General features: G+C 37.2%; 1 protein-coding gene and 1 long non-coding RNA gene across 2 annotated transcripts; both read left to right on the top strand.

Moving 5' to 3' along the window:
- Window positions 1–12,597: 12,597 nt before the first annotated feature.
- LOC131548035 (uncharacterized) lies at window positions 12,598–14,953 on the top strand. The gene is made up of 5 exons (XR_009273084.1): window positions 12,598–13,119; window positions 13,598–13,648; window positions 13,974–14,046; window positions 14,179–14,234; window positions 14,431–14,953. It is a non-coding gene; the product is annotated as an uncharacterized LOC131548035 (long non-coding RNA).
- A 2,057-nt stretch (window positions 14,954–17,010) lies between these two features.
- LOC131545170 (protocadherin-8-like) lies at window positions 17,011–22,418 on the top strand. Its single transcript, XM_058783728.1, has 3 exons — window positions 17,011–19,504; window positions 19,585–19,789; window positions 21,628–22,418. Exons 1-3 carry the CDS (start codon window positions 17,090–17,092, stop codon window positions 21,882–21,884), a joined length of 2,877 nt encoding a protein of 958 aa, XP_058639711.1. The 5' UTR covers window positions 17,011–17,089; the 3' UTR covers window positions 21,885–22,418.
- The last annotated feature ends 854 nt before the right edge of the window (window positions 22,419–23,272 follow it).

Raw genomic sequence — 23,272 nt, 5'->3', positions numbered from 1 at the left:
ATTTAGATAGAATGGAAAATACAGATAGTACTGCATGTTAGCTTGCTTGTTGTGCCCAAGAACATATTTATTTAAGCCAATATATCTTATTAACAAGAAACTATGCTTCTAACCACAGGTCGAGGGCTGCAGTTCCAACCACGCAAGTTTGTGACGCTGATTGCGAACGTTCGTTTGAACTATGGTTTCGGGAAACACCGAATCGTTGAACTATGCTGGTAACGACGGAACTTGCGACCATAGTTGGCTAACGATGCTTTTGGGAAACGCACCCCAGGTCGGAAGTCGTACCCATGTCTATATTCCTGGATAACAATGTCAAGATTCATCAGGTTCAAACTGTGAAAGATTGTCCACCACAGAGTCCTGACCTAATCCCTATCCAAAGTCTTTAGGATGTGCTCGAGTCGACTTTACATAGCCTGTCCAAAAAGTAGTTGCACACTCTAATATTTCATTGGACCACCTATAGCTTTCATAACATTGTGCTTTGTTGATGCATTGTTTAAACAACATTATGCAACATCACAACACTTATTTCCATCAAGAGTTGCATTTTTGTTTTTGGCCTGGATCTTGTATCGACAATGGGAGAGTCTAGCCACTCTGTAAAGTCGACTCCAGCACATCCTCAAGACATTCGGTAGACATGAAAATGATTCCTCGTGCTCACTGAACCACTATTTCACAAATTGAGCCTAATTTTGTTATTGTCATGCTGGACTGTGTACATTGGTACGTCCTCCGACATGGTTGTTTAAGAAATGAAAAGCTACACACTGCTTCAGTTTAGGTTAAAAGAATTATTGCCAAAATACAACAAGCCGGAAACATAAAAATCACTGCAATAATCATCCAATTCCAGACTCTTTAGTATTTGCTTATTTAAATCCAAATGGTGACTTTATTTATTTATTTATTTATTTTGACCAGGCAGTGTACATTTGAATGAGTACATATCCAAAATGTCCGAGTTTGTAAACAATGTGCCCTTAAATGTCTGAATATGACACTAATTCATCATTGTCATTAGGATATGTCCCCAAAACCTTCAAATTGGCTGTTATTAAGCCTCTCATTAAAAAACCACAACTTGACCCCAAAGATTTAGTTAATTACAGACCGATCTCAAATCTCCCTTTTCTGTCAAAGATACTAGAAAAGGTAGTATCCTCACAATTATATTCCTTCCTAGAGAAAAATGATATCTGTGAGGAATTCCAGTCAGGATTTAGATCGTATCATAGTACTGAGACTGCTCTCATTAGAGTTACAAATGACCTGCTTCTATCATCTGATCGTGGTTGTATCTCTTTATTAGTTCTACTGGATCTTAGCGCTGCGTTCGACACTATCGACCACAACATTCTTTTGAATAGACTACAAAACTTTGTTGGCATTAGTGGAAGTGCCTTAGCATGGTTCAAATCGTACTTATCTGACCGCCATCAGTTCGTAGCAGTGAATGAAGAGGTATCATATCGATCACAAGTGCAGTATGGAGTACCTCAAGGCTCAGTACTAGGGCCGTTACTTTTCACGCTCTATATGTTACCCTTGGGAGATATTATCAGGAGACATGGTGTTAGCTTTCACTGTTATGCTGATGATACTCAGCTCTATATTTCTTCGCGCCCGGTGAAACACACCAAATTGAGAAACTAACGGAATGCATAGTCGATATAAAAACTGGATGACGAGTAATTTTTACTGCTAAATTCTGAAAAACAGAGGTGTTAATTATCGGACCTAAAACCCCACATGTAACCTAGAACATTATCTAACACTTGACGGCTGCTCTGTCAATTCTTCTTCATCAGTCAGGAACCTAGGTGTGCTGTTCGATAGCAATCTGTCATTTGAAAGCCATGTTTCTAGCATCTGTAAAACTGCATTTTTCATCTCAAAAGCATATCTAAATTGCGACCAATGCTCTCAACGTCAAATGCAGAAATGTTAATTAATGCGTTTATGACCTCAAGGTTAGACTATTGTAATGCTTTGTTGGGTGGTTGTTCTGCACGCTTGATCAACAAACTACAGTTAGTCCAAAATGCAGCAGCTAGAGTCCTTACTAGAACCAGGAAATATGACCATATTAGCCCGGTTCTGTCAACACTGCACTGGCTCCCTATCAAGCATCGGATAGATTTTAAAATCTTGTTAATTACTTATAAAGCCCTGAATGGTTTAGCTCCTCAGTACTTGAGCGAGCTCTTATCGCATTATAGTCCTCCACGTCCGCTGCGTTCTCAAAACTCTGGCCGTTTGATAATACCTAGAATATCAAAATCGACTGGGCGGCAGATCCTTTTCCTATTTAGCACCCAAACTCTGGAACAGTCTACCTAACACTGTTCGGGAGGCAGACACACTCTGTCAGTTTAAATCTAGATTAAAGACCCATCTCTTTAGCCTGGCTTACACATAACAAATTAATACGCTTCTATTATTCAAATCCGTTAAAGGATTGTTAGGCTGCATTAATTAGATGAACCGGAACCGGGAACACTCCCCATAACACACGATGTACTCGTTACATCGTAAGTTGAATGGCATCTGCGCTAATGTTTGTCTGTTTCTTTCCTAGTCTGTTTCTCGGTCCGTGTCCGATCAGATGGTGGGTCGGCGCCGGGAGGTGATGTCTGCGGCCCTGATCGTCGGCGGAGACCAGGACGCCCGGATGACCCTCAGAGATATATCCCCAGATATATCACCCAAAATAACAAAATAACTAAAATATAATAAAATACCTAACTACATAATACTACTATTGTTAGAAATTGCAACAAAATTAAAATAGAAATATAAACTTTTGAACTGCGGGTTTCGTCTGGTCAGAGGAGAACTGGCCCCCCGACTGAGCCTGGTTTCTCCCAAGGTTTTTTTTTTTCTCCATTCTGTCACAGAGGGAGTTTTGGTTCCTTGCCGCTGTCGCCTCTGGCTTGCTCAGTTGGGGACACTTAATTTCTAGCGATTATCGCCGATTTGATTGCACAGATACTATTTAAACTAAACTGAGCTAGACAATGACATCTCTGAATTCAATAATGAAATGCCTTTAACTGAAAATTGAGTGTTTAATCTTATCATTATACATTACTGACACTCTATCCTCCAATTTGATACTGTTAAGTGCTTTGACACAATCTGTATTGTAAAAGCGCTATATAAATAAAGGTGACTTGACTTGACTTGACACTGTGACTGGCATTGGAACACTACTCATTCTCTTTGTTTATCCTCCAGGAACGTGAAAGTGCAGAGGCTGAGTCTGGAATTACACGGACAACAGTGGGCATGTACATCTTTCGTTCAGAGGGTGCAGGTGTTGGTCCAGGAGTGGAAGTTCTGCAGTGTCAATCTTGGGTGTTTGATGCTTTTTGGACTGATTTATGTACTTAACTGAAGCTACGCAACAGAGCTCAAGTGCACATTTAAAGAAAATTCTGGATACAACCAAGCTGTCACCAAAGAACTCTTTAAGTAATGACAATTGAGATGTCATTTTGAGACGTCAAATTTTTGTACTTGAGTCCATTTAAGTGTTAAAAGTTTAAAATGTAAATGTAGAATGTTCCATTCGTACTCATGTACTCCTAACATGTAATTGAATATGCATGGAAAGTGTGGTGGTGAACCTTATGGTATTTTTTCTGACCATTATCCTATTGTTATAAATAATTTCATGTTACAGATTTTTGTTTAAATGTTAGTACAACGTAAGTAGTACTGTTATCATTGTAATGCTTTGTTGGGTGGTTGTTCTGCACGCTTGATCAACAAACTACAGTTAGTCCAAAATGCAGCAGCTAGAGTCCTTACTAGAACCAGGAAATATGACCATATTAGCCCGGTTCTGTCAACACTGCACTGGCTCCCTATCAAGCATCGGATAGATTTTAAAATCTTGTTAATTACTTATAAAGCCCTGAATGGTTTAGCTCCTCAGTACTTGAGCGAGCTCTTATCGCATTATAGTCCTCCACGTCCGCTGCGTTCTCAAAACTCTGGCCGTTTGATAATACCTAGAATATCAAAATCGACTGCGGGCGGCAGATCCTTTTCCTATTTAGCACCCAAACTCTGGAACAGTCTACCTAACACTGTTCGGGAGGCAGACACACTCTGTCAGTTTAAATCTAGATTAAAGACCCATCTCTTTAGCCTGGCTTACACATAACACATTAATACGCTTCTATTATTCAAATCCGTTAAAGGATTGTTAGGCTGCATTAATTAGATGAACCGAACCGAACACTCCCCATAACACACGATGTACTCGTTACATCGTAAGTTGAATGGCATCTGCGCTAATGTTTGTCTGTTTCTTTCCTAGTCTGTTTCTCGGTCCGTGTCCGATCAGATGGTGGGCCGGCGCCGAGGTGATGTCTGCGGCCCTGATCGTCGGCGGAGACCAGGACGCCGGATGACCCTCAGAGATATATCCCCAGATATATCACCCAAAATAACAAAATAACTAAAATATAATAAAATACCTAACTACATAATACTACTATTGTTAGAAATTGCAACAAAATTAAAATAGAAATATAAACTTTTGAACTGCGGGTTTCGTCTGGTCAGAGGAGAACTGGCCCCGACTGAGCCTGGTTTCTCCCAAGGTTTTTCTCCATTCTGTCACAGAGGAGTTTTGGTTCCTTGCCGCTGTCGCCTCTGGCTTGCTCAGTTGGGGACACTTAATTTCTAGCGATTATCGCCGATTTGATTGCACAGATACTATTTAAACTAAACTGAGCTAGACAATGACATCTCTGAATTCAATAATGAAATGCCTTTAACTGAAAATTGAGTGTTTAATCTTATCATTATACATTACTGACACTCTATCCTCCAATTTGATACTGTTAAGTGCTTTGACACAATCTGTATTGTAAAAGCGCTATATAAATAAAGGTGACTTGACTTGACTTGACACTGTGACTGGCATTGGAACACTACTCATTCTCTTTGTTTATCCTCCAGGAACGTGAAAGTGCAGAGGCTGAGTCTGGAATTACACGGACAACAGTGGGCATGTACATCTTTCGTTCAGAGGGTGCAGGTGTTGGTCCAGGAGTGGAAGTTCTGCAGTGTCAATCTTGGGTGTTTGATGCTTTTTGGACTGATTTATGTACTTAACTGAAGCTACGCAACAGAGCTCAAGTGCACATTTAAAGAAAATTCTGGATACAACCAAGCTGTCACCAAAGAACTCTTTAAGTAATGACAATTGAGATGTCATTTTTGAGACGTCAAATTTTTGTACTTGAGTCCATTTAAGTGTTAAAAGTTTAAAATGTAAATGTAGAATGTTCCATTCGTACTCATGTACTCCTAACATGTAATTGAATATGCATGGAAAGTGTGGTGGTGAACCTTATGGTATTTTTTCTGACCATTATCCTATTGTTATAAATAATTTCATGTTACAGATTTTTGTTTAAATGTTAGTACAACGTAAGTAGTACTGTTATCATTGATTTACCTCATGTATCTGTCTGCCTCAAATTTGCACAGTTCTTGAGGAAACTGGTCTTATTTCTACACTGTTAAAAATTTAAATTATTTTTAAATTGTTAATTTAAATTTTTTCTGTTAAAGTTGTTTTTTTGTTTGTTGTTGTTTTATATATATATATATATATATATATATATATATATATATATGTATGTTCATATATAGCCAGATGCTTTGAAGCATTAATAAATTGATATAATGTAACAGGGTGGTCTTGCTATTCTTTTTGTGTGTGTTGCAGTTAGATTTTGTTGTAGCACAGTGTGATTGGGTGGGGTAGGATTAAATATATGAAATACCTTGGGTTTATTGATAAAAATTATGTAAATGTGATGCATTTTAAGTACATTGGGTTTATTACCTAATAATACATATACATGTTTCTGTCAGGGTTGGGGTGAAGGGATGAGGCAAGGACTCAGTGGTGCAGGAGAATGGGCTTTTATTGAATAATAAAAATAAAACAAACCAAACTACCCCGTAGGGGAAAAACAAGGCAAGGCAAGGCAAGGCAAGGCAAACACAAGGATACATCCACAGGAATATAGATGACGAACTGGCACAAGACATCAAACACAAGGAGATTATAAAGGCAGCAAATTAGGAGGGTAACGAGGAAAACAGGTGGGGCAAATAACCAATAATCAGGAAACAAGATGGGTGGGGTCAAGACAATTGACATGAGAGCACATGGCACACATAAACTAAGACAAAAGCCATGTGCTCACACAAAACAAAAACAAGCACATGGCCAGCAACACAAATCACCAGCCATGTGCTAAACAGGACACGAACACGCAGCTAATGAGAATACTCATAAGCCGCGCGTTCACACAAGACATGACAACATGAAAGCACGCAGCCAATGAAAAACACAAGCTGCGTGCCACACAGCACAAGACATAACATGAATGCACGCAGCCGATAAAAACACGAACTGCGTGCAACACAAAAACACAACGTACGCGGACAAAAGAGCGTGCGGCTGAGCGAACTCGAGACCGCACGCTCACACAACAAGACAGAACATGGAGCGCGAGTGTCCGAACCCCGACACAAAACCGAAACTCAAGACATGAGTGCCGGGATCCGAACACCACGCTCCAACACAAAACAAGGCACGCAGACAAGAGAGCGCACGCGCACCCACATAAAACAGGACAAGACGGGAGCGTCAGGGCTCTGTCACAAAACCATGAATAACACTAGACCGAAGTGACAGAACCCTGACAGTTTCGTACACATTTAAAACTAATTGGATTTATTGGTACTATTACTTGTTTCATTTACATAAGGTTGGCAAATTTGCATCACATAAAGTTTATTAATTTTAGAGTTTAATTTTAATTAAATTTAAATTTAAAAATATGTAATAAAAATGGATGGAAATTTTATATGCAATTGAAATACGTAAATCTTAAGAATTGGGCCTAAATATTTTTTTGAGTGCGTTTTCTCAAAAAACAAACTTTAAAATAAAAATAGCCGACTTCCTGTTGGTCGTAGCTAATGACTGTAAATTAGAAAGTTGTCCGGCTTAATAAGAACAATTTTTGTACCGAGTTTGGTGTCTGTAGCTAAAACTAACCCCCCCACTTTTGACAAAATGTGGCGCTATAGAGCCTTTATGAGCTTTTGCCGGTGTCTAACTATCATTAATACGGATATGTGTTTTGAGTTTCATGGAATTCTAAGCATGTTATCTGCCTCAAAATCACCGTAAAAGAATATTGAAGTTTGACACATTGCCATGGCAACAGTATTGTACATATCAATATTCCCTTCACAGTTTTACATCGGCCGTGTTTTGACATTATTCTGATGAAGTTTGAAGCAAATCGAGTAAAAATCAGATGCTGAATTCAAAGCATTTTGAAAATCACACTCTTCCTGCAGCCAGTTGGTGACACTATAACTTTGACTCCTAATAGTCACATCTATGCGATCGGCATCATACACCGAACAATCCCCTGAAGTTTGATCAAAATCAGACAATGTATGTGGCTGTTATTAGACATTTCCTGTCTCTCATTTTTCACCATAACTTCTTCGCCTCGCCACGGGCAAACCGTTCGAGATATCAAAAATCCCTTCGCAATTTAGCATCCCCAATGTCTTGAGATCATGTTCACCGAGTTTGGTGGCAATCGGTTGGAAATCCTCAGAGGAGTATATCAAATTCCAGATCATGCGCTTTTCAAACAGCCCTAAATAGCCAACTTCCTGTTGGGCGGAGCCTATAACCTGCAGCGTGAAAGTTGTTCAGCTCAATGAGATCTATATGTGTACCGAGTTTCATATGAATACGTGCAAGTATGTGTGAGCTATACATCAAGTTTTCAGACTGTGTTCCTAATGGCCGCGGATTCCAACGTGTGTGCAAACTTTCAAGAGTTTTTGAGCATGTTAAGGCCCCCAAAAACCCCCGGAAGGTTGAAAAAAAATAAAATAAAAAAATAAATAATAATCCTTAGGAAATCAAGAGGGCCCTGCGCCTTACTGGCTTGGACCCTAATAATAATCCTTAGGAAAACAAGAGGGCCCTGCGCCTTACTGGTCTGGGCCTAATAATAATCCTTAGGAAAACAATAGGGCCCTGCGCCTTACTGGCTTGGACCTAATAATAATCCTTAGGAAAACAATAGGGCCCTGCGCCTTACTGGCTTGGGCCCTAATAATAATCCTGAAGGAAACAATAGGGCCCTGCGCCTTACTGGCTTGGGCCCTAAAAATCCTGAGGGAATCAATAGATTCTGCGCCTTACTGACTTGGGCCCTAATAATAATACAGTCACATTACTATATGCAATAGCCTGAGATAGCCCATGATCACTAGATTTTATACAGGGGTTATTATAGCGATTTTGTAAATAGTAATTGAGCTCACAATTTTTTATGTAGATAATTTTCATTGCTAAAACATCTAATTGCCAAATTTCCAGTGTCATAGCTGGACAAGTAAAAAGCTTTAAAGTCATTTTTCTCAGTTTCACACTCTAGTGAGTTAAGGTCTTTTGCCTTGGGTTATGGTAAGGGGATAGAAAATATAAGTGTGTATACCTGCTATTCCCTATGTTATAGGGACCAAATGTGCTCACAAAGATAGTAATACCATTAAATGTTGACCTTGTGTGAGGTGTATAGGGTTACGTAAAGATAAAAAAATATAGTTTGTAAATTATAAAAACTATGGAATGTGCCCATAAAACATGGCGATCAGTGTGTGTGTGTGTGTAAGTTCAAGCGATTAGTCATCACTCCCACGGACCTTCATAATTTTTCTCTAATGCTTTATGCTTGACAAAGATCTCTCTCCTAATTATCATACCAAAAGACTTATGCTCCCGCCTCTTTTTCTTTCTCTCACTCCCTGTCTTTCTCTCTTTATCAAAAAAAAAAAAAAAAACACTCCAGACAACAACTCTCATGAGTGCACGAGAACAAATGCCCTCACAATGGCACGGTCACTATGCCTTTCTCGATTCTTTAAAAATGCAAATAGAACGAATCCCGCTATTGTGAAACTCGCGAGTAGACACTAAGAATGATGTGTGAATCACAAGAGAGAATAATACTTGTCTAACAACCAGCCCCAAGAGTTTTTAAGACAGTGGTTCTCAATTCCAGTCCTGGGGGCCCCCTGCTCTGCACATTTTGCATGTCTCCCTTACTTAACACTCCTGATTGAGATCATCAACTCATTAGTTCAGTTCATGGATCTCTCTCCTAACGAGCTGATGATCTCAATCAGGTGTGTTAAGTAAGGGAGACATGCAAAATGTGCAGAGCAGGGGGCCCCCAGGACTGGAACTGAGAACCACTGTTTTAAGAACAATTCAGCATATAAAGTGTAGAGTTTTATTCCTGAAAACTATCACAGAGTGATAGGTTTGTTTGTTTGTTTGTTGATTATTATTATTATTATTTATTTGTATGTAAGATATTTCATATCGCTGTGAAGAATGTTATTGTGGAATATCTATTTGACATTCAGGTGGGTCATATTGGTTAATATAAATACTAAGAGTGTAACGGTACACGTCCCTGCTAAAAAAAACAATAGAACCCTGCCCAAAACACAATAGAACATGTAATAGTTTTAATGGTTATAATGGGAATTGTATTGGTTTTAATGGAAACTATAATGGTGTCTACTGGTATGCGATGGATTCTATTGGTGGGATGTTAAATCCTATTGGGAAAATGCCCAAAACACACTACCACACTACAACATTTTTTAATGGTTTTACTGGAAAAGGCTAATGGTTTATAATGGTATTTTAATGGAAACCATTAGAATTTCTGTGATGGTTTCTCCCACTAGACGTCTGACGGACGTGCAGATTATGTCTATATTGCGTCCGTTGGTCCAAGACCAATTCTGCACGTCTACACGACGTGCAAACTAGGTCCACTATTTGGACATCTAACCAAGACCCCATTTGGACGTCAATTTGCAGTTCAACATTTGAACGTCGGACTAGGTAACTTTTTTGGACGTCGAAGACATGTGCAGAAAATTGACATTATTAATGAATGTAATATTTATTTTATTTAAGACAAATAAATATCAACATTGTTCTTATCAACATGGTTAATGAATATCAATATAGGTTATTTGTGATGAAACATTATTTGTTATTTAAATATTTATTTATTGAGTAGTCTACATGATGTCTAAAATGAGTTTAAGTTTGATGTAGAAAAGATGTCCACAACGACCACATTTGGCCTAAAGTTAGACTTATACAGAGGTCCTGTAGACGTCAATACTGGACGTTCGTTAGACGTTAGAAAAAAGACGTCATCTGGCATCACAGTCTGCACCTTCAGGGCACCAAAATTGGACGTTCAAAAACGAAGTACAAAAGACGTTGTTTGGACGTGTCTTTGCGCAGTGGGCTATTGGGCTTCTATTGTTTTTGTTTTTTTAGCAGGGGTGGTACGGATCTCTCGGTTCGGTACTCACGTGTACCAAACAAATCATTCAATTATTTTCAGGAAATTCAGACAATAAATGCCGTTTTGGCGCTCCTTGATGAGGCGTGACAGGTCGCTATGTAAACGCTTCAGTTCAGCGTAGAGCGCTAGTGAGAGCGATCATCCCTTCATATCACTTCTAGTTTTAACGCGAAATAAACATAAATTAACATCTCATGCCTCGTGTAATCGCACAATCAGTGTTTCACTCGCGGAAATATGTGATTAAAACGGGTTGTAAACAAAATGTAACGGAGCATTTCATTTAGGTCTACCTCGGGCAAATCATCAGTGTCCACAGCTCGTCAGTTCACCAGAGAAATGAAGTCTCGAGAAGAGCATTTCTATATTAGACTATATAGCTACTCATTATATTTTACTTTCCTACCTGTTAGTGATGTCTTAATCATTTAATGTTGATATATTTAAATAAATATTTTATCAAACAAGTTATGACAGCCACTGTGTAGCCTAAACAACAAATAGCCTAGAAGCCTAGAAATCATTTAGAAGTTTAAAAACTGAATTGAGTGCAATTTACATGCATACAATTTTCTTTTTTTGAATTTGAGTGTTGATTATTATAGTTAAAAATAAAATTTAAGTTTGGGCTCTGTTGTTAATTTTAACCTTACAGTAATGTAAATGGGCTCCCTATATAGTTTAGAACAGAAGCTGAGGTAGATTTTTATAGATTTTTATTCTTTAATTTAAAATTTTAATTATAATTGAATTTATTTAAAGGTGCTGTATGTAGGATTTTGACTCTACTAAAGCATAAAAATACCATAATATGTTTGCAGATATTTAAGAAACATGCTAAGTTAACATACTTGTTTATCTGAAAAACAATGCTACAGTCAGTTATTCTCCTTTGAAAATGTGCATTCCGGCCCGGAATGTCTGTGTTTGTTATGGTTTATGAAACCCGCCCACTGCCAGTTTACCCAATTGTATTTCGGCACCCCGGGTTGCCAGTTGGGAAAACACAGTGTATTTAATTTCATTCATAGTAATGTGCGTTCGTCTCTGTTGGTGTCGTTAATCTGGCAACCTGCCTGTGCCTCAAGTCTGAGGAGGAGGGGCCGGGTGAAAAAACCCGTCTCCAATATTTTGAATTTGGACTGCAATACCTAGTTCAACCGCTAGGTGTAAATCCTACATACAGCACCTTTAAAGAAAGAGCGATTTGTTCAGTAATACATTGTTTAATTATAATATATTATTTTTTCCTCCTGCTGTACCGAAACCTACCGAACCATGACATCAAAACCAAGGTGTACCGAACCATCATGTTTGTTACACACACACACACACACACACACACACACACACATATATATATATATATATATATATATATATATATATATTAGTAACTACTATTAGTATTAGTAACTAGGTAAACTTTCGTAGGCTACCTACCCAGGTGAAAAAGACGTAGTATTAAATATATTAAAAATATACTTGAAGTTCAAGTAGTATGTTTATAATACATTTGTATTCCCAACATGCTTATTTAAAGTGCATTAAAAATATACTGAATTGCATTTTAATATATTTCTAAAAAGTATACTAGAAGTACTTTTGTATTAAATATATGCTTAGTTATACTTCTAAGAAATATGCTAAACAGAAGCATACTTTTAATGTGTTTATAAAAAGTATACTAGAAATACTTTGGTAATAAATATATGCTTAATTACACTTTTAAGGAATATGCTAAACACAAGCATACTTTTAGTGACGTTTTAGTGTATTTACAAAAAACACACTTATGTTACTCTTACTTAAAGTATATTTTATGTGTACTTTGTGTAAGAACATAACAAAATGATTACACTTTTAGTAGGTTTTTAATGTACTTTATATTGCAGTAGGCCTAGATGGTTATATTCTAAATATTTATGTATTTATAATTTTAATATTTGGAAAAGTACGATATTTTGAAAAACATTTTTTACATTTACAATGCACAAACCTTTGTCAAATATTATTAACCATTGCAGTATTTAAAATATGTTGTTTAATATGGGTTATGCTACTTTGGTTGATTAGGCTGTTGTTCATTACATGATACATTAATTGTAATAAGCTAGGTGTTTATAAACTTGTTCAAGCTTGACGCCTTTATTTTCTAATATACATTTCTGAAATTCCCACAAGGATTTCAACATCATATCTGAAATGAGAAAAAAACTAAACAAAAAAAAAACACGTTTATTTGTGTTTAAATTCAAACAACACAGACTAAACCTGATTGGTTCCAGAGCCATTGAACGACTCTGATTGGTTCGTATGATAATGAGCTCGCAGCAGAGAGCTTCGTAAATCAAATATGATGTGCGTGCAAATGTCCCTTGAATGTGAATATAAGTCTAAATTTAAACAGTGTTATATTATATAGAGCGATCGTGTCTCTTTAGGGCGCTTGGAGGAAACCACGCAATTCATATGGATTACTTTGGCGATGTTTTTTTGCGATGAACTTTTTGAAACGTGAACATCTTTGATGAATCTTTTCATCGGAGGGACATTCATCTCTCAGATTTCATTAAAATATCTCCGCTTTTCTTTCGAAGATGAACGAAAGTCTTAGATGGTTTGGAGCATCTTAAGGGTGAGTGATGGCAGAATTCAAATTGTTTTGGGGGAATTATGAAATTAATTAGAAAATATGTAAGGGATAATCAATGGCTAGCTGTGCGTTTGAATGCACGACGTGGAGGCGAAGAACCGCCCGACGCGCAGCGGAGTGCATTCAAATCGTTTAATGCACAGCTAGCCGTTGATTATCCCGTTTATGTCATGGTCATTTGCCAGCATTCACATATTAAAGATGTTAATAATATTTGTGCTGCAATATTTGACCGGAACGATAAAAATGACGGTTATTTTCGTCGGTATTACTATTCAACTGTAATTGTATGTTACTATGGTTACCAATGTTTATAGGAAGCGCATTAATATAGAACGTGATTAAACTGACCTGGAACTAGCTGTGCAGTTCAACGAATTTAATCAACACCTGCCAGCCAATCAGAATCCAGTATTCAGACAGACCATGGCATAAAGCGGTATGTTCTTATTTTCACCAGCTTCTGCGAGCGTGTATGGCGTCTGGCTTCAGAACCTCACTGCGACTTCAGGTAAGATTTGTATTTAATTAACGTTATTTGTCTGTACCTGTCATGTTTTTGACACATGCATTGGCAGAAAAAAAAATAAATAAAATTAGTTAACATTAACATTCTTTTATTTGCAACATGAAGTATATTTATTTCTGATTTCCTGAACAATTTGGCTTCATTGTAATGAGGTTAATGATCTTTGAAAAACCATGATTATGAACATACAGTTACTTTGTCTTGAGCTGATCAGCAAACTGTGGTAGTGTTGGTTGATTGGTGTTTATATTTGTTCAAGCTTGACAACCTTATGACTTTATTTTCTAATATATATTTCTCATTACAGATAAGAACAAAGATTAAATTGTAAGAAGAGCTGCTTGTAAGAGCATACAGTACATCTGAAACTGCTGAGACTGGTAAGGTTTTTGACTATATCTCCGACCAGGTACATTGTTCTGTCATTCTTAAATAGAAAACAAATCATCAATCATCATTTGCCTTTTTTGTGTGTGTGCGTGTAAGAAATATTAACATTTGTTGTTTTTCAGATCAGCTGCTATAGAAGACAAAATGAAATCTGAGTGCAGAGACATGCAAAGGAATAGTAAGTATATTTTAATGTCGTATCACCTCTGTTATAGAGATTTTTGAATCAGGCCTAATAGAGGGGGATTCGGTCAATCTTGGAAGAAAAACGTTAGCAATGTGTCCATTCCAGGTAGCTAATTTGTGCTTCTTTTCAGTCATTCATGTAAAAATCTGTTATCTAATTTTGTTTCTGTTTTGTTTTTTTTCTAAAGCTGCAAGGCACTACTGACTAGGCTGTGCCCAGGTCTCCGGAACCTGCGGCGACGCTCAGCTCCGTTGGCCCTTAGTCTGCGCCTTCAGGTCCACCAGCTCTGTCTCCATCGGTCGGCCCCCAGATGTCGGCAGCCACACCATCTACATCTTGGCTCCTCCCTCCCTCGACTCCGCCATGTGTTGTCAGCACTGGGATGCTCTGGGTCTGTGCCATGTGCCAAACACCATCTAAGCCGCCAGGGCATCATCGTCATCCTCCCATCACCATCCCTTCACCACATCCTGCCATCATCCCGCACCTTTGCCTCTCTCCATCCCTACACCATCTCCTCGTCCACCTCCAAAACCCCCTCCATCCCTCCCTATTCTTTTGCTTGAACTTTATCATCTTCAGTCTTTGCACACACATCTATTCACTTTACATGTTTTTTTTTCTTCAGAAAATTGCATTGTAATTTTTATTTATTCATTGATGTAAAATTCTTTACTTTTCAGTAATACAGTCAGGTATAACTGAAATGTTCTACAAATGGATAAGATGGCTCTTCCATAGCTTTTCTGTCTTTTTTTCATTTATGTTTTTTGTATAATGTTTTAAAATGTACTTGAGTATGTTTGTAGTAATACAAAAATACTATAAACATACTTGTATTTCAAGTGCATTTTTAATACATTTAATGGTATGTTTTTTTTTTCACCAAAGTATATATGCTGCTGTACTTTTTTTAATGTACTTCATGAATATTTGTAATGTACACAATATATAATACATTAAAGTTTTCTAAATATCAAAGTGTACGTGTGTGTATATATTGAAAAATATAATACTAATAAATATAATATAATATACTAGTAGTGTAATGCTAATGCATTTCTAATAAGCTGAAATACAATTGAAATGTACTTGAAGCACATTAAAACGATGCTTCAAATATACCTTACCTGTAGTTCATGAAGTATTAAAAGTACATCTTAAATGTATTTTTAAAAATACACTTAAATTGCACTAAATATACTTAAAGTGGTTCCAATTTAACACAATTTCAATATATTAAATATATTACAAATAAATTAAAATTGAACTTAAGCATATCTTGAAATAATACATTTAATATGCAATTAGTACAGTATAATATAAATGTATTAAGTGTGTCTGAAAAAGCACAATTTAAATATATTTCTTTTTCACCTGGGTATTAGGTTCAAATATGTACACTTTAAGTACTAATATGCACCTTAAAGGTACCGAAATGGACCCTTTAGGTACAAACATGTACCTTTTGAAAAGGTACCGCCCCAGTGACAGCTTTTGTACCTTTATTTCTGAGAGTGTATAAATATATAGTTACTCTGGCCATCTTCAATGAACACTGAATAGCTTCTTGTCAGTTTTTTAAATGTAAGACTGGACATTAACATGTTGTGGAGTCAGACCTGGGTCGGATGCGTTTCTTTTTTTTTTCCAATACTGCTTAAACTAGCTCTTAAGATACAGTCTTAGTCTGAGTTTATGCAACTGGCCCCTAATTCGCAACCTGTAAATATTAGCAGTCCAAAAATGATCAATTTTAGTTTCAATATTACCTTTAAAACAGACAAGAGCAAGAGGGGAGAATATCGTCACAATCATTTTTGCATCTTGCATCTCGATCGCAGTGGTGACAGATGGATACCGCCTGATTCTTTGTGGCTCAGTTAAATGGCAAGTGGTACCCAATGAAGGGGAAACAAACAAGTGAGAGAATCTCTTAAATAGCCGTGAAGAACTCATTTACACTTTAAATGCGTTTTAAAAGCAGCTTTAAGTCGAGGGCAATTCATTGGCCGGCTTAATTTATTCAAAGAAGTGCTCATGGCACTGCCTTATTATGTTTAGCTTAAGCGCAGACCTGAGAACTATAGGAACTTTATCTCCCTCCGTCTGTCGTTGCAAAATAATACAGACTCCGACGTCGCCATTGGGATACCCCACTAAGCTATTGTATACTTGTGGTTAACGAGGGGTTCATAAGCCTGTGATATAATCCGGCTATAGAAAACCCTTTAAATAATTATCCTGTCGCTTCAAATAAATCCTATTTAAAAAGGACTTTTACACCTGCCACAACAGCAGGAGAGATTGCGGGGAAAAAAGCCACAACAGCACTGACATGCATGCTAAACCAGATTTCGCACGTGACACTTCTCATAAACATAACATTTGACTTATCACAATTATGCTATGTACGTATGAGGGAGGAATAAGACAAAAATGATCACCACAAATTTGAGGTTATTTTTAATCCAATGACATACAACTAGGCTACTAGTGTAGTAATCATTTTTAGCTCAGGAATCATGTCTTAAAAATATAATCTCTCTCCATTCTCTCGCTTTATAAAATAGAATTAGTGCAAGTTCGCACTGGCATCAAAGTGTTGGCATTTCTTAACGAGCTTAGATGTCTTTTAAAAGACCTCCTTTTAAAGCAGGGATTGGTCACACTTGATCTCATTTGCATGAAGATGTCTATAAACTACCCAGGCACTGCAGTTTTATTGAACTGCGCTTGGAGCTTGGCATACATGTCAGAGAAACAAAATACATTTTACTGGACAGCTGTTTGCTTTAAAATATTTTCCTCAATTTAAGTTACATACAGCTGTAAATCTTGACATTATGAGAGGGACTTCTAGCAGTCGAGTTTTGTGGCGTTGGTGGACAGTGGTTGTCGCCTTTGTGTTATTGTATTTTTTGTCCACTTTAGCAGCGGGAATAACCATGAAATATCAGACATATGAAGAGGACGCTCTATCCACTGTCATCGGAAACCTGGCAACGGACATGGCCTTAAATCTCTCAGATGGCTCTAAGACCAATTTCAAAATGATGAATCAGTTCAATGCATCTTCTGTTAGACTCCGAGAAAGAGACGGACAGCTAACAATTGGAGAACGAATAGACAGAGAAAAAATATGTAAGAATACAATCCAGTGTCTCATTGCATTCGACGTTGTGAGTGTCTCGAATGAGAAATTTAAATTAATTCATATTGAAGTGGAAGTAAAGGACATCAACGACCACGCTCCCGTGTTCTCCAGAAAGGAATCTACTTTGGAAATTTCAGAAAATGCAGCACTCGGCACTAGAATTCCTTTAGATGTTGCTATGGACGAGGACGTGGGTTCGAACTACATACAAAGCTACCAAATATCAGTCAACAGTCACTTTACCATTGATGTGTTGAGCAGAGCTGATGGGGTTAAATATGCAGAGTTGGTGCTATTGAAAGAATTAGATAGGGAAACACATGCCTCCTATGTTTTGGAGCTCGATGCAACAGACGGAGGAAATCCATCAAGGTCCAGCAGCACAAAAATCAATGTCAAAGTAAAAGACTTTAATGACAATAGCCCTGTGTTCGACCGGAACAGTTTTTCAGTTGAAATACTGGAGGACGCACCGGTGGGATTCTTGCTTGTGGACTTTAACGCGGTTGATCCAGACGAGGGTTTGAATGGCGAAGTTATGTATGGGTTCGGGAATCAAGTGCCCTCAGAGATCCGGCAGCGTTTCAGTGTTGACCGAAAATCCGGGCGGTTGACACTCGAGAGCCCGATTGATTTTGAGAGCAAGAAAACCTATGAGTTCGATATACAGGCATCCGACTTGGGTCCTAATCCGAGCCCATCCATTTGTAAAGTTGTTGTGCATGTGCAGGATGTGAATGACAACGCACCAGAAATCACCATCACCCCCATGACTTCAGTCACCGCGGGAATAGCGTACATCACAGAGGCTGCTGCTAAAGAAAGCTTTGTGGCTCTTGTCAGCATCGCTGACAAGGACTCGGGCGCAAACGGAGATATTCATTGTACCCTCTATGGGCACAATCACTTCAAACTCCAGCAAGCCTACGAGGACAGCTTTATGATTGTAACGACATCTTCACTTGATAGAGAAAAAATTTCAGAGTATAACTTAACGGTTGTAGCCGAAGACCTGGGATCGCCTCCGTTCAGAACAATTAAACAGTATACTATAAGGTTGAGTGATGAAAATGACAACGCACCTGTGTTCAGTAAACCAGTCTTTGAAGTCTCCTTGATGGAGAACAATGCACCAGGCGCATATATCACAACTTTGGTGGCCAGAGACCTTGACCTAGGGCAAAACAGCAAAATTAGCTATAAGCTCTTGGACACCTACATCAGCTCTCCGGTGTCAACCTTTGTCTCTCTAGATCCAGCTACAGGCTCGCTCTATGCGCTCAGAACTTTCAATTTTGAGGTCCTCAAACAGCTACAGCTACGTATTCAAGCAACCGACGGAGGCTCGCCACAACTCCAATGCAGTGCAATCATTAATCTAAAAATAGTTGATCAGAACGACAACGCTCCCTCTATCACTCAGCCTGTGCTAATTAATAATTCTGCCGAGGTTCTGATGCCCAAAGACGCGCCTTCAGGTTACGTTATAACCCAGGTACACGCTAGGGATGCTGACGAAGGTGTCAACGCAGAATTGTCGTTCAGAATATCCGAAGGTGTCGCATCTGTGTTCTCCATAAATAGTGCCACCGGAGAAATTTATCTGAATCATGAACACAGCTACGAAGTTTACGAGAACTTGAGAATAACAGTAACTGTCAGTGACAACGGGAGACCTTCCCTAACTACAGCAGTCACTATCAATTTCATAATAGCAGGATCTCTCCCTAGAGACCGCGATGTATTCATGCACAAAATTGATGAAGAGACTCAGGAAGTGGATCATTCAATCATTATAATTGTAATACTGGCGGGGAGCTGCACACTACTATTTTTAGCCATTATTATAATAGCGTCCACTTGTAATAAACAAAAGGTGGACAATCGAGGCCACAGCCATTCTGGAAAGGAGGACAGAGTTCAGGCCAAGGGAAACCATATCGACCCACTAATTTCAATTCACAGTGACATAGTTTTTGATATTCACCGTTACTCAAACAAGACAACTTTTTGTGGCTTGATCCAGAGAGGCAGTGACATATCCTGCAGCTCTGAAGATAGTCCGTGTGAACTAGGGGACAAAAGCCGCGGTGTCAAGTCAGAGGTAAGCCTGTTTTAGAATGTAAATTCTGTATTTGATATTGTTAAATGGTTCTTCTCAAATATTGTACTTTATTTTAATAGGGGTTTTCCACTGTACCTAGCTATGGTAAAGATACAATGAGACAAATTAAAAATTGGAAAGGCACCTCGTACGCAACTATATCAGCTCGAGAGCCTCGAAGTGGAAAGGACAGCGGGATTGGAGATAGTGACTTCAATGATAGTGATTCAGATATTAGCGGCGATGGCTTGAAAAAAGACGAGCATCAAAACAGCGATCAAAATGGTAGGTCTAAACCATGTCTAAATCAGTGGCGCTGAAACGTGTGTTCATGTTACGTTTTCCACATAGTGACAAAGCTAAATGTAAATAACTAAGCTTATATTAATTAACCATGATACTTTGTAATCTTACTGTTTATAAATCTATACAGTACTGCAGATGTGCTTGCCAGTTTTGGGTCATTCTACAGAAACGTCCACTTTAAAGAAAATATTACAATTGAAATACACATTAGGGTTACAATTGTTTTATATTTTAAAATGAAACAATATGTTATTTGAACAATTACACCTTCCTGAGCCATCAGTGTGGCATTTTTTTTTTAAATTAATTATACAGAATTCCAAGTACCACAAAACTGCTCGTCCCCACAGCCATGTACAGCAGGAAAGTGCTTTATTTTGAGGTCAAAAACAGGATTTTCTACCATTTAAAATACAAAAGTCTATTCATAACTATCAAATATATGATATAAATGGCATAATAAAACAAAATGCCAAAAAAATATTATAAAATATATAATGAAAACAGTGGTCCCCTGGAGTTGTGTCACTGGTGTTACCGCTTAACAAAAGTATTTTATTTTGGAATAAAAAAATCACACTGATGACATCACTCGACTTCCTCCTTCCTATTTTCTAAACATCTATGAAAAAAGGCCCATGTTTAGTCCACTGTTTCTTTTCAGTTATGATAAATTTTCTCATTTATCTCATGATTTCATATGAAGCTTTTAGTTGATGTCACTGGTGTGACCTATTTATTGTTAGGGAAATGTAAAAAAAACTATAATACAAATGGATTAAACTAGTTAATTTAGTGAGTATGCCATGATTGACAACATGTGGCTTGATACCTTGCAGCAGACATTTTGTAAAATGCATTTTTCATGAAAATTGTCACTGGTGTTACTGTCACTGGTGTTACCTTCCTTATGGATAACACCAGTGACGATCAGTATATCATGTCTAATGTATGTCACTGGTGTTACTGTCACTGGTGTTACTGTGCTGTGTTACTGTGTTACTGTACTGTTTTTGTCTGTCACATTAAATAAATAAGACATAATCTCCTTATTTCTTGCATTTTCATTATTTTTCTGTAACTCTGACTACATGTGCTGAATTTTTTTTTTTTAGAAATAATATTTCATAAAAACTTTTAATATTGCTAAAGGAGGTAACACCAGTGACAAAAAATGATACATGTGGTCTTGAAATAATTGCGCAAAAAAGCTAAAAAAAAAAAAATAGTCATTTATGTCATTTATAAAGTCAAAAGGTAATCTAATAATGTGGTAAAAAAATTTAAATAAAGTTTAAATGTAAAAAAAATAAAAAAAATTAAGACATTTTGCCATACCAAAAGTGGACGTTTCTGTAGAATGACCCTTTTATGTTTGCTGATACATTTTTAAAATTACCTTTAATATGAAAAGTTCTCTTTTGTATGTTAGATGCACGGAGACTGCAGGATTTACTGTCTGATTTCCTCATTTATTATGTTCCTTTTTGGCTCTTTTGTTGCTGCTATAGGAATTTAGTAGGTCTATAGATAAGATGCCTTTTTTTCTTTTCTTTTTTTTCTTAGTTCAGTGTGACAAAGCATCTTTGCAAAAAAATATAAATAAGTTATAAGAACACGGCAAATACAGTAACCTATATCAGAAGTGTGGTTTTATGGAGAGCCAAAAGAGGTGCTGCATATTTTAATATAATCTGACAAAGATTTGAGGGTTCTACCAAGCATTTGCTATAGCACCTCTACATTGTCATAATGTCTGTTTTAAAATGCTAAAAGGCTTGTACTTATTAAAAATGATATTCTTTATCTTTCTCAAGGTCTGTGGGCATGTACAAGCGAGTGCAAGATTTTGGGTCATTCAGATCACTGCTGGAGTCCAACAGCTTCCAGGACAAACTGCAATTTAACACATTCATTTGCTAAGTCAGGTGCACTTCCACAAGATACTCTCAGTAGGGACAACTACGACCAAGCTCACATTCCAAAAACAGTGGGACTGCAGAGTGTCTGTGAGAAAGTACTACATAGAGAATATGACTATATAAAACCAGTTAATTCACCTCAGATTGCATGAAATTGACAATATTACATTCCTGTTGTTTTCACAAAAATCAAAAATGAAGTGTAAAGAGCAATTAAACAACCCTTTAAAATGAACAAAACCAGCCAAACTTACAGATTTTCACATAGTTGACTGATCATGTAGAGAATAATTATTTAAGTCTTTTTGTAGAAAAACATATTTTTATAATGCAACCATTTTTTTTTTTAAAGATGATATATTTTAAAAGAATGTTGATTTTGTTTTTCACAGTTCAAAATAGTTGTTAATCAAGTAAACATTTCTCTGAGTGTATTTATATATTTATTTGTATAATATGTCTGTAATGTTTGTGTTGCACTTGGTTAAATTTTAATTATTAATTTTAATTTTAATTATTAATACTTTTCAATTTACAGAAGGGAATTCAGTTTTAGGGATGAAAATATGTTAAACGTGCATTAAAAGCTGAAGACATGTACTGATTATTTGTAAATAAAAAATATTTTAGTATTTTTTAAAGTCCATAACTGATCTCAGACCTGCCAACCTGTACCCATTTTGCGTAGCGGCTACGCATTTTGACCTCAAAGTACGCTGGTACGATTTGTGCTCTAAAATACGCAAAAACCTGCACGCACAGCATTCAAAACAACCCATACAAAAGTCACATAGATTGAAATATATTAATAATAAATAGATTTTCAAATATTTAAATATCTTAGGGTGTAACCACAGTAGTATGTACAGCCAAACGCGCAGTCTTTCAAATTATACTTCATTTGATAATAATTTGCGCTATTTCTTGCCAGAAGTTATGACCGATTAGGCCGTGTTCACACTTGGCGTCTTTTTTGCCTAGAAAAAGTTGACGAGAGTACGGAGCCCGGGAAGTCACCTGTAGGAGAAAAAAACACCAATCCGTACCGACGGTTTTGCAATCCGTTCCCTCAGTTTATAAACCGTACCCACGAATTCTTAAACTGTTCCCTCGGTTTAACAAATCGTGCCCACAGATTAATAAACCGTACCCACGAATTTCCAATCCGTGCGCTCAGATTTTGTAAACCGTACCCTCGGTTTTTGAATTCGTACCCACAGATTCATAATCCGTGCGCAGGCTTTCGCAATCCGTTCCCACGGGTTTGTAAACTGTACTCACAGATTCATGCAGCAATTGCTCCTAGGTAGCCTACGTGTTAACGAATCATATTGTATATTGTTTTATTGCATATTATTATGTGGAATAGGCCTACAACAAATTGTAACGGACACGAGTTGGAATACAAAGATTTAATAAGAAAGATTATTATTGTATAATAAACCTGGCATTGTGACTGACTTTGGAGTCATTTGTTACTCTTTTGTAAGTCGTTTTGAATAAAAGCTTCTTCTAAATGCATGTAACCTAAATATATAAT

The sequence above is a fragment of the Onychostoma macrolepis genome, chromosome 01 (assembly GCF_012432095.1).
Source record: "Onychostoma macrolepis isolate SWU-2019 chromosome 01, ASM1243209v1, whole genome shotgun sequence".
Taxonomy (NCBI): Eukaryota; Metazoa; Chordata; class Actinopteri; order Cypriniformes; family Cyprinidae; genus Onychostoma; species Onychostoma macrolepis.
This window is presented reverse-complemented; position numbering and strand designations above follow the sequence as displayed.

What these genes read in the sequence shown, in the direction of transcription:
- LOC131545170 (XM_058783728.1), top strand. Translation starts at nt 17,090, where the DNA reads ATGAGAGGGACTTCTAGCAGTCGAGTTTTGTGGCGTTGGTGGACAGTG. An exon ending in GCCGCGGTGTCAAGTCAGAG is followed by an intron (nt 19,505 to 19,584) that starts GTAAGCCTGTTT and finishes TTATTTTAATAG; the next exon opens with GGGTTTTCCACTGTACCTAG. An exon ending in TCAAAACAGCGATCAAAATG is followed by an intron (nt 19,790 to 21,627) that starts GTAGGTCTAAAC and finishes ATCTTTCTCAAG; the next exon opens with GTCTGTGGGCATGTACAAGC.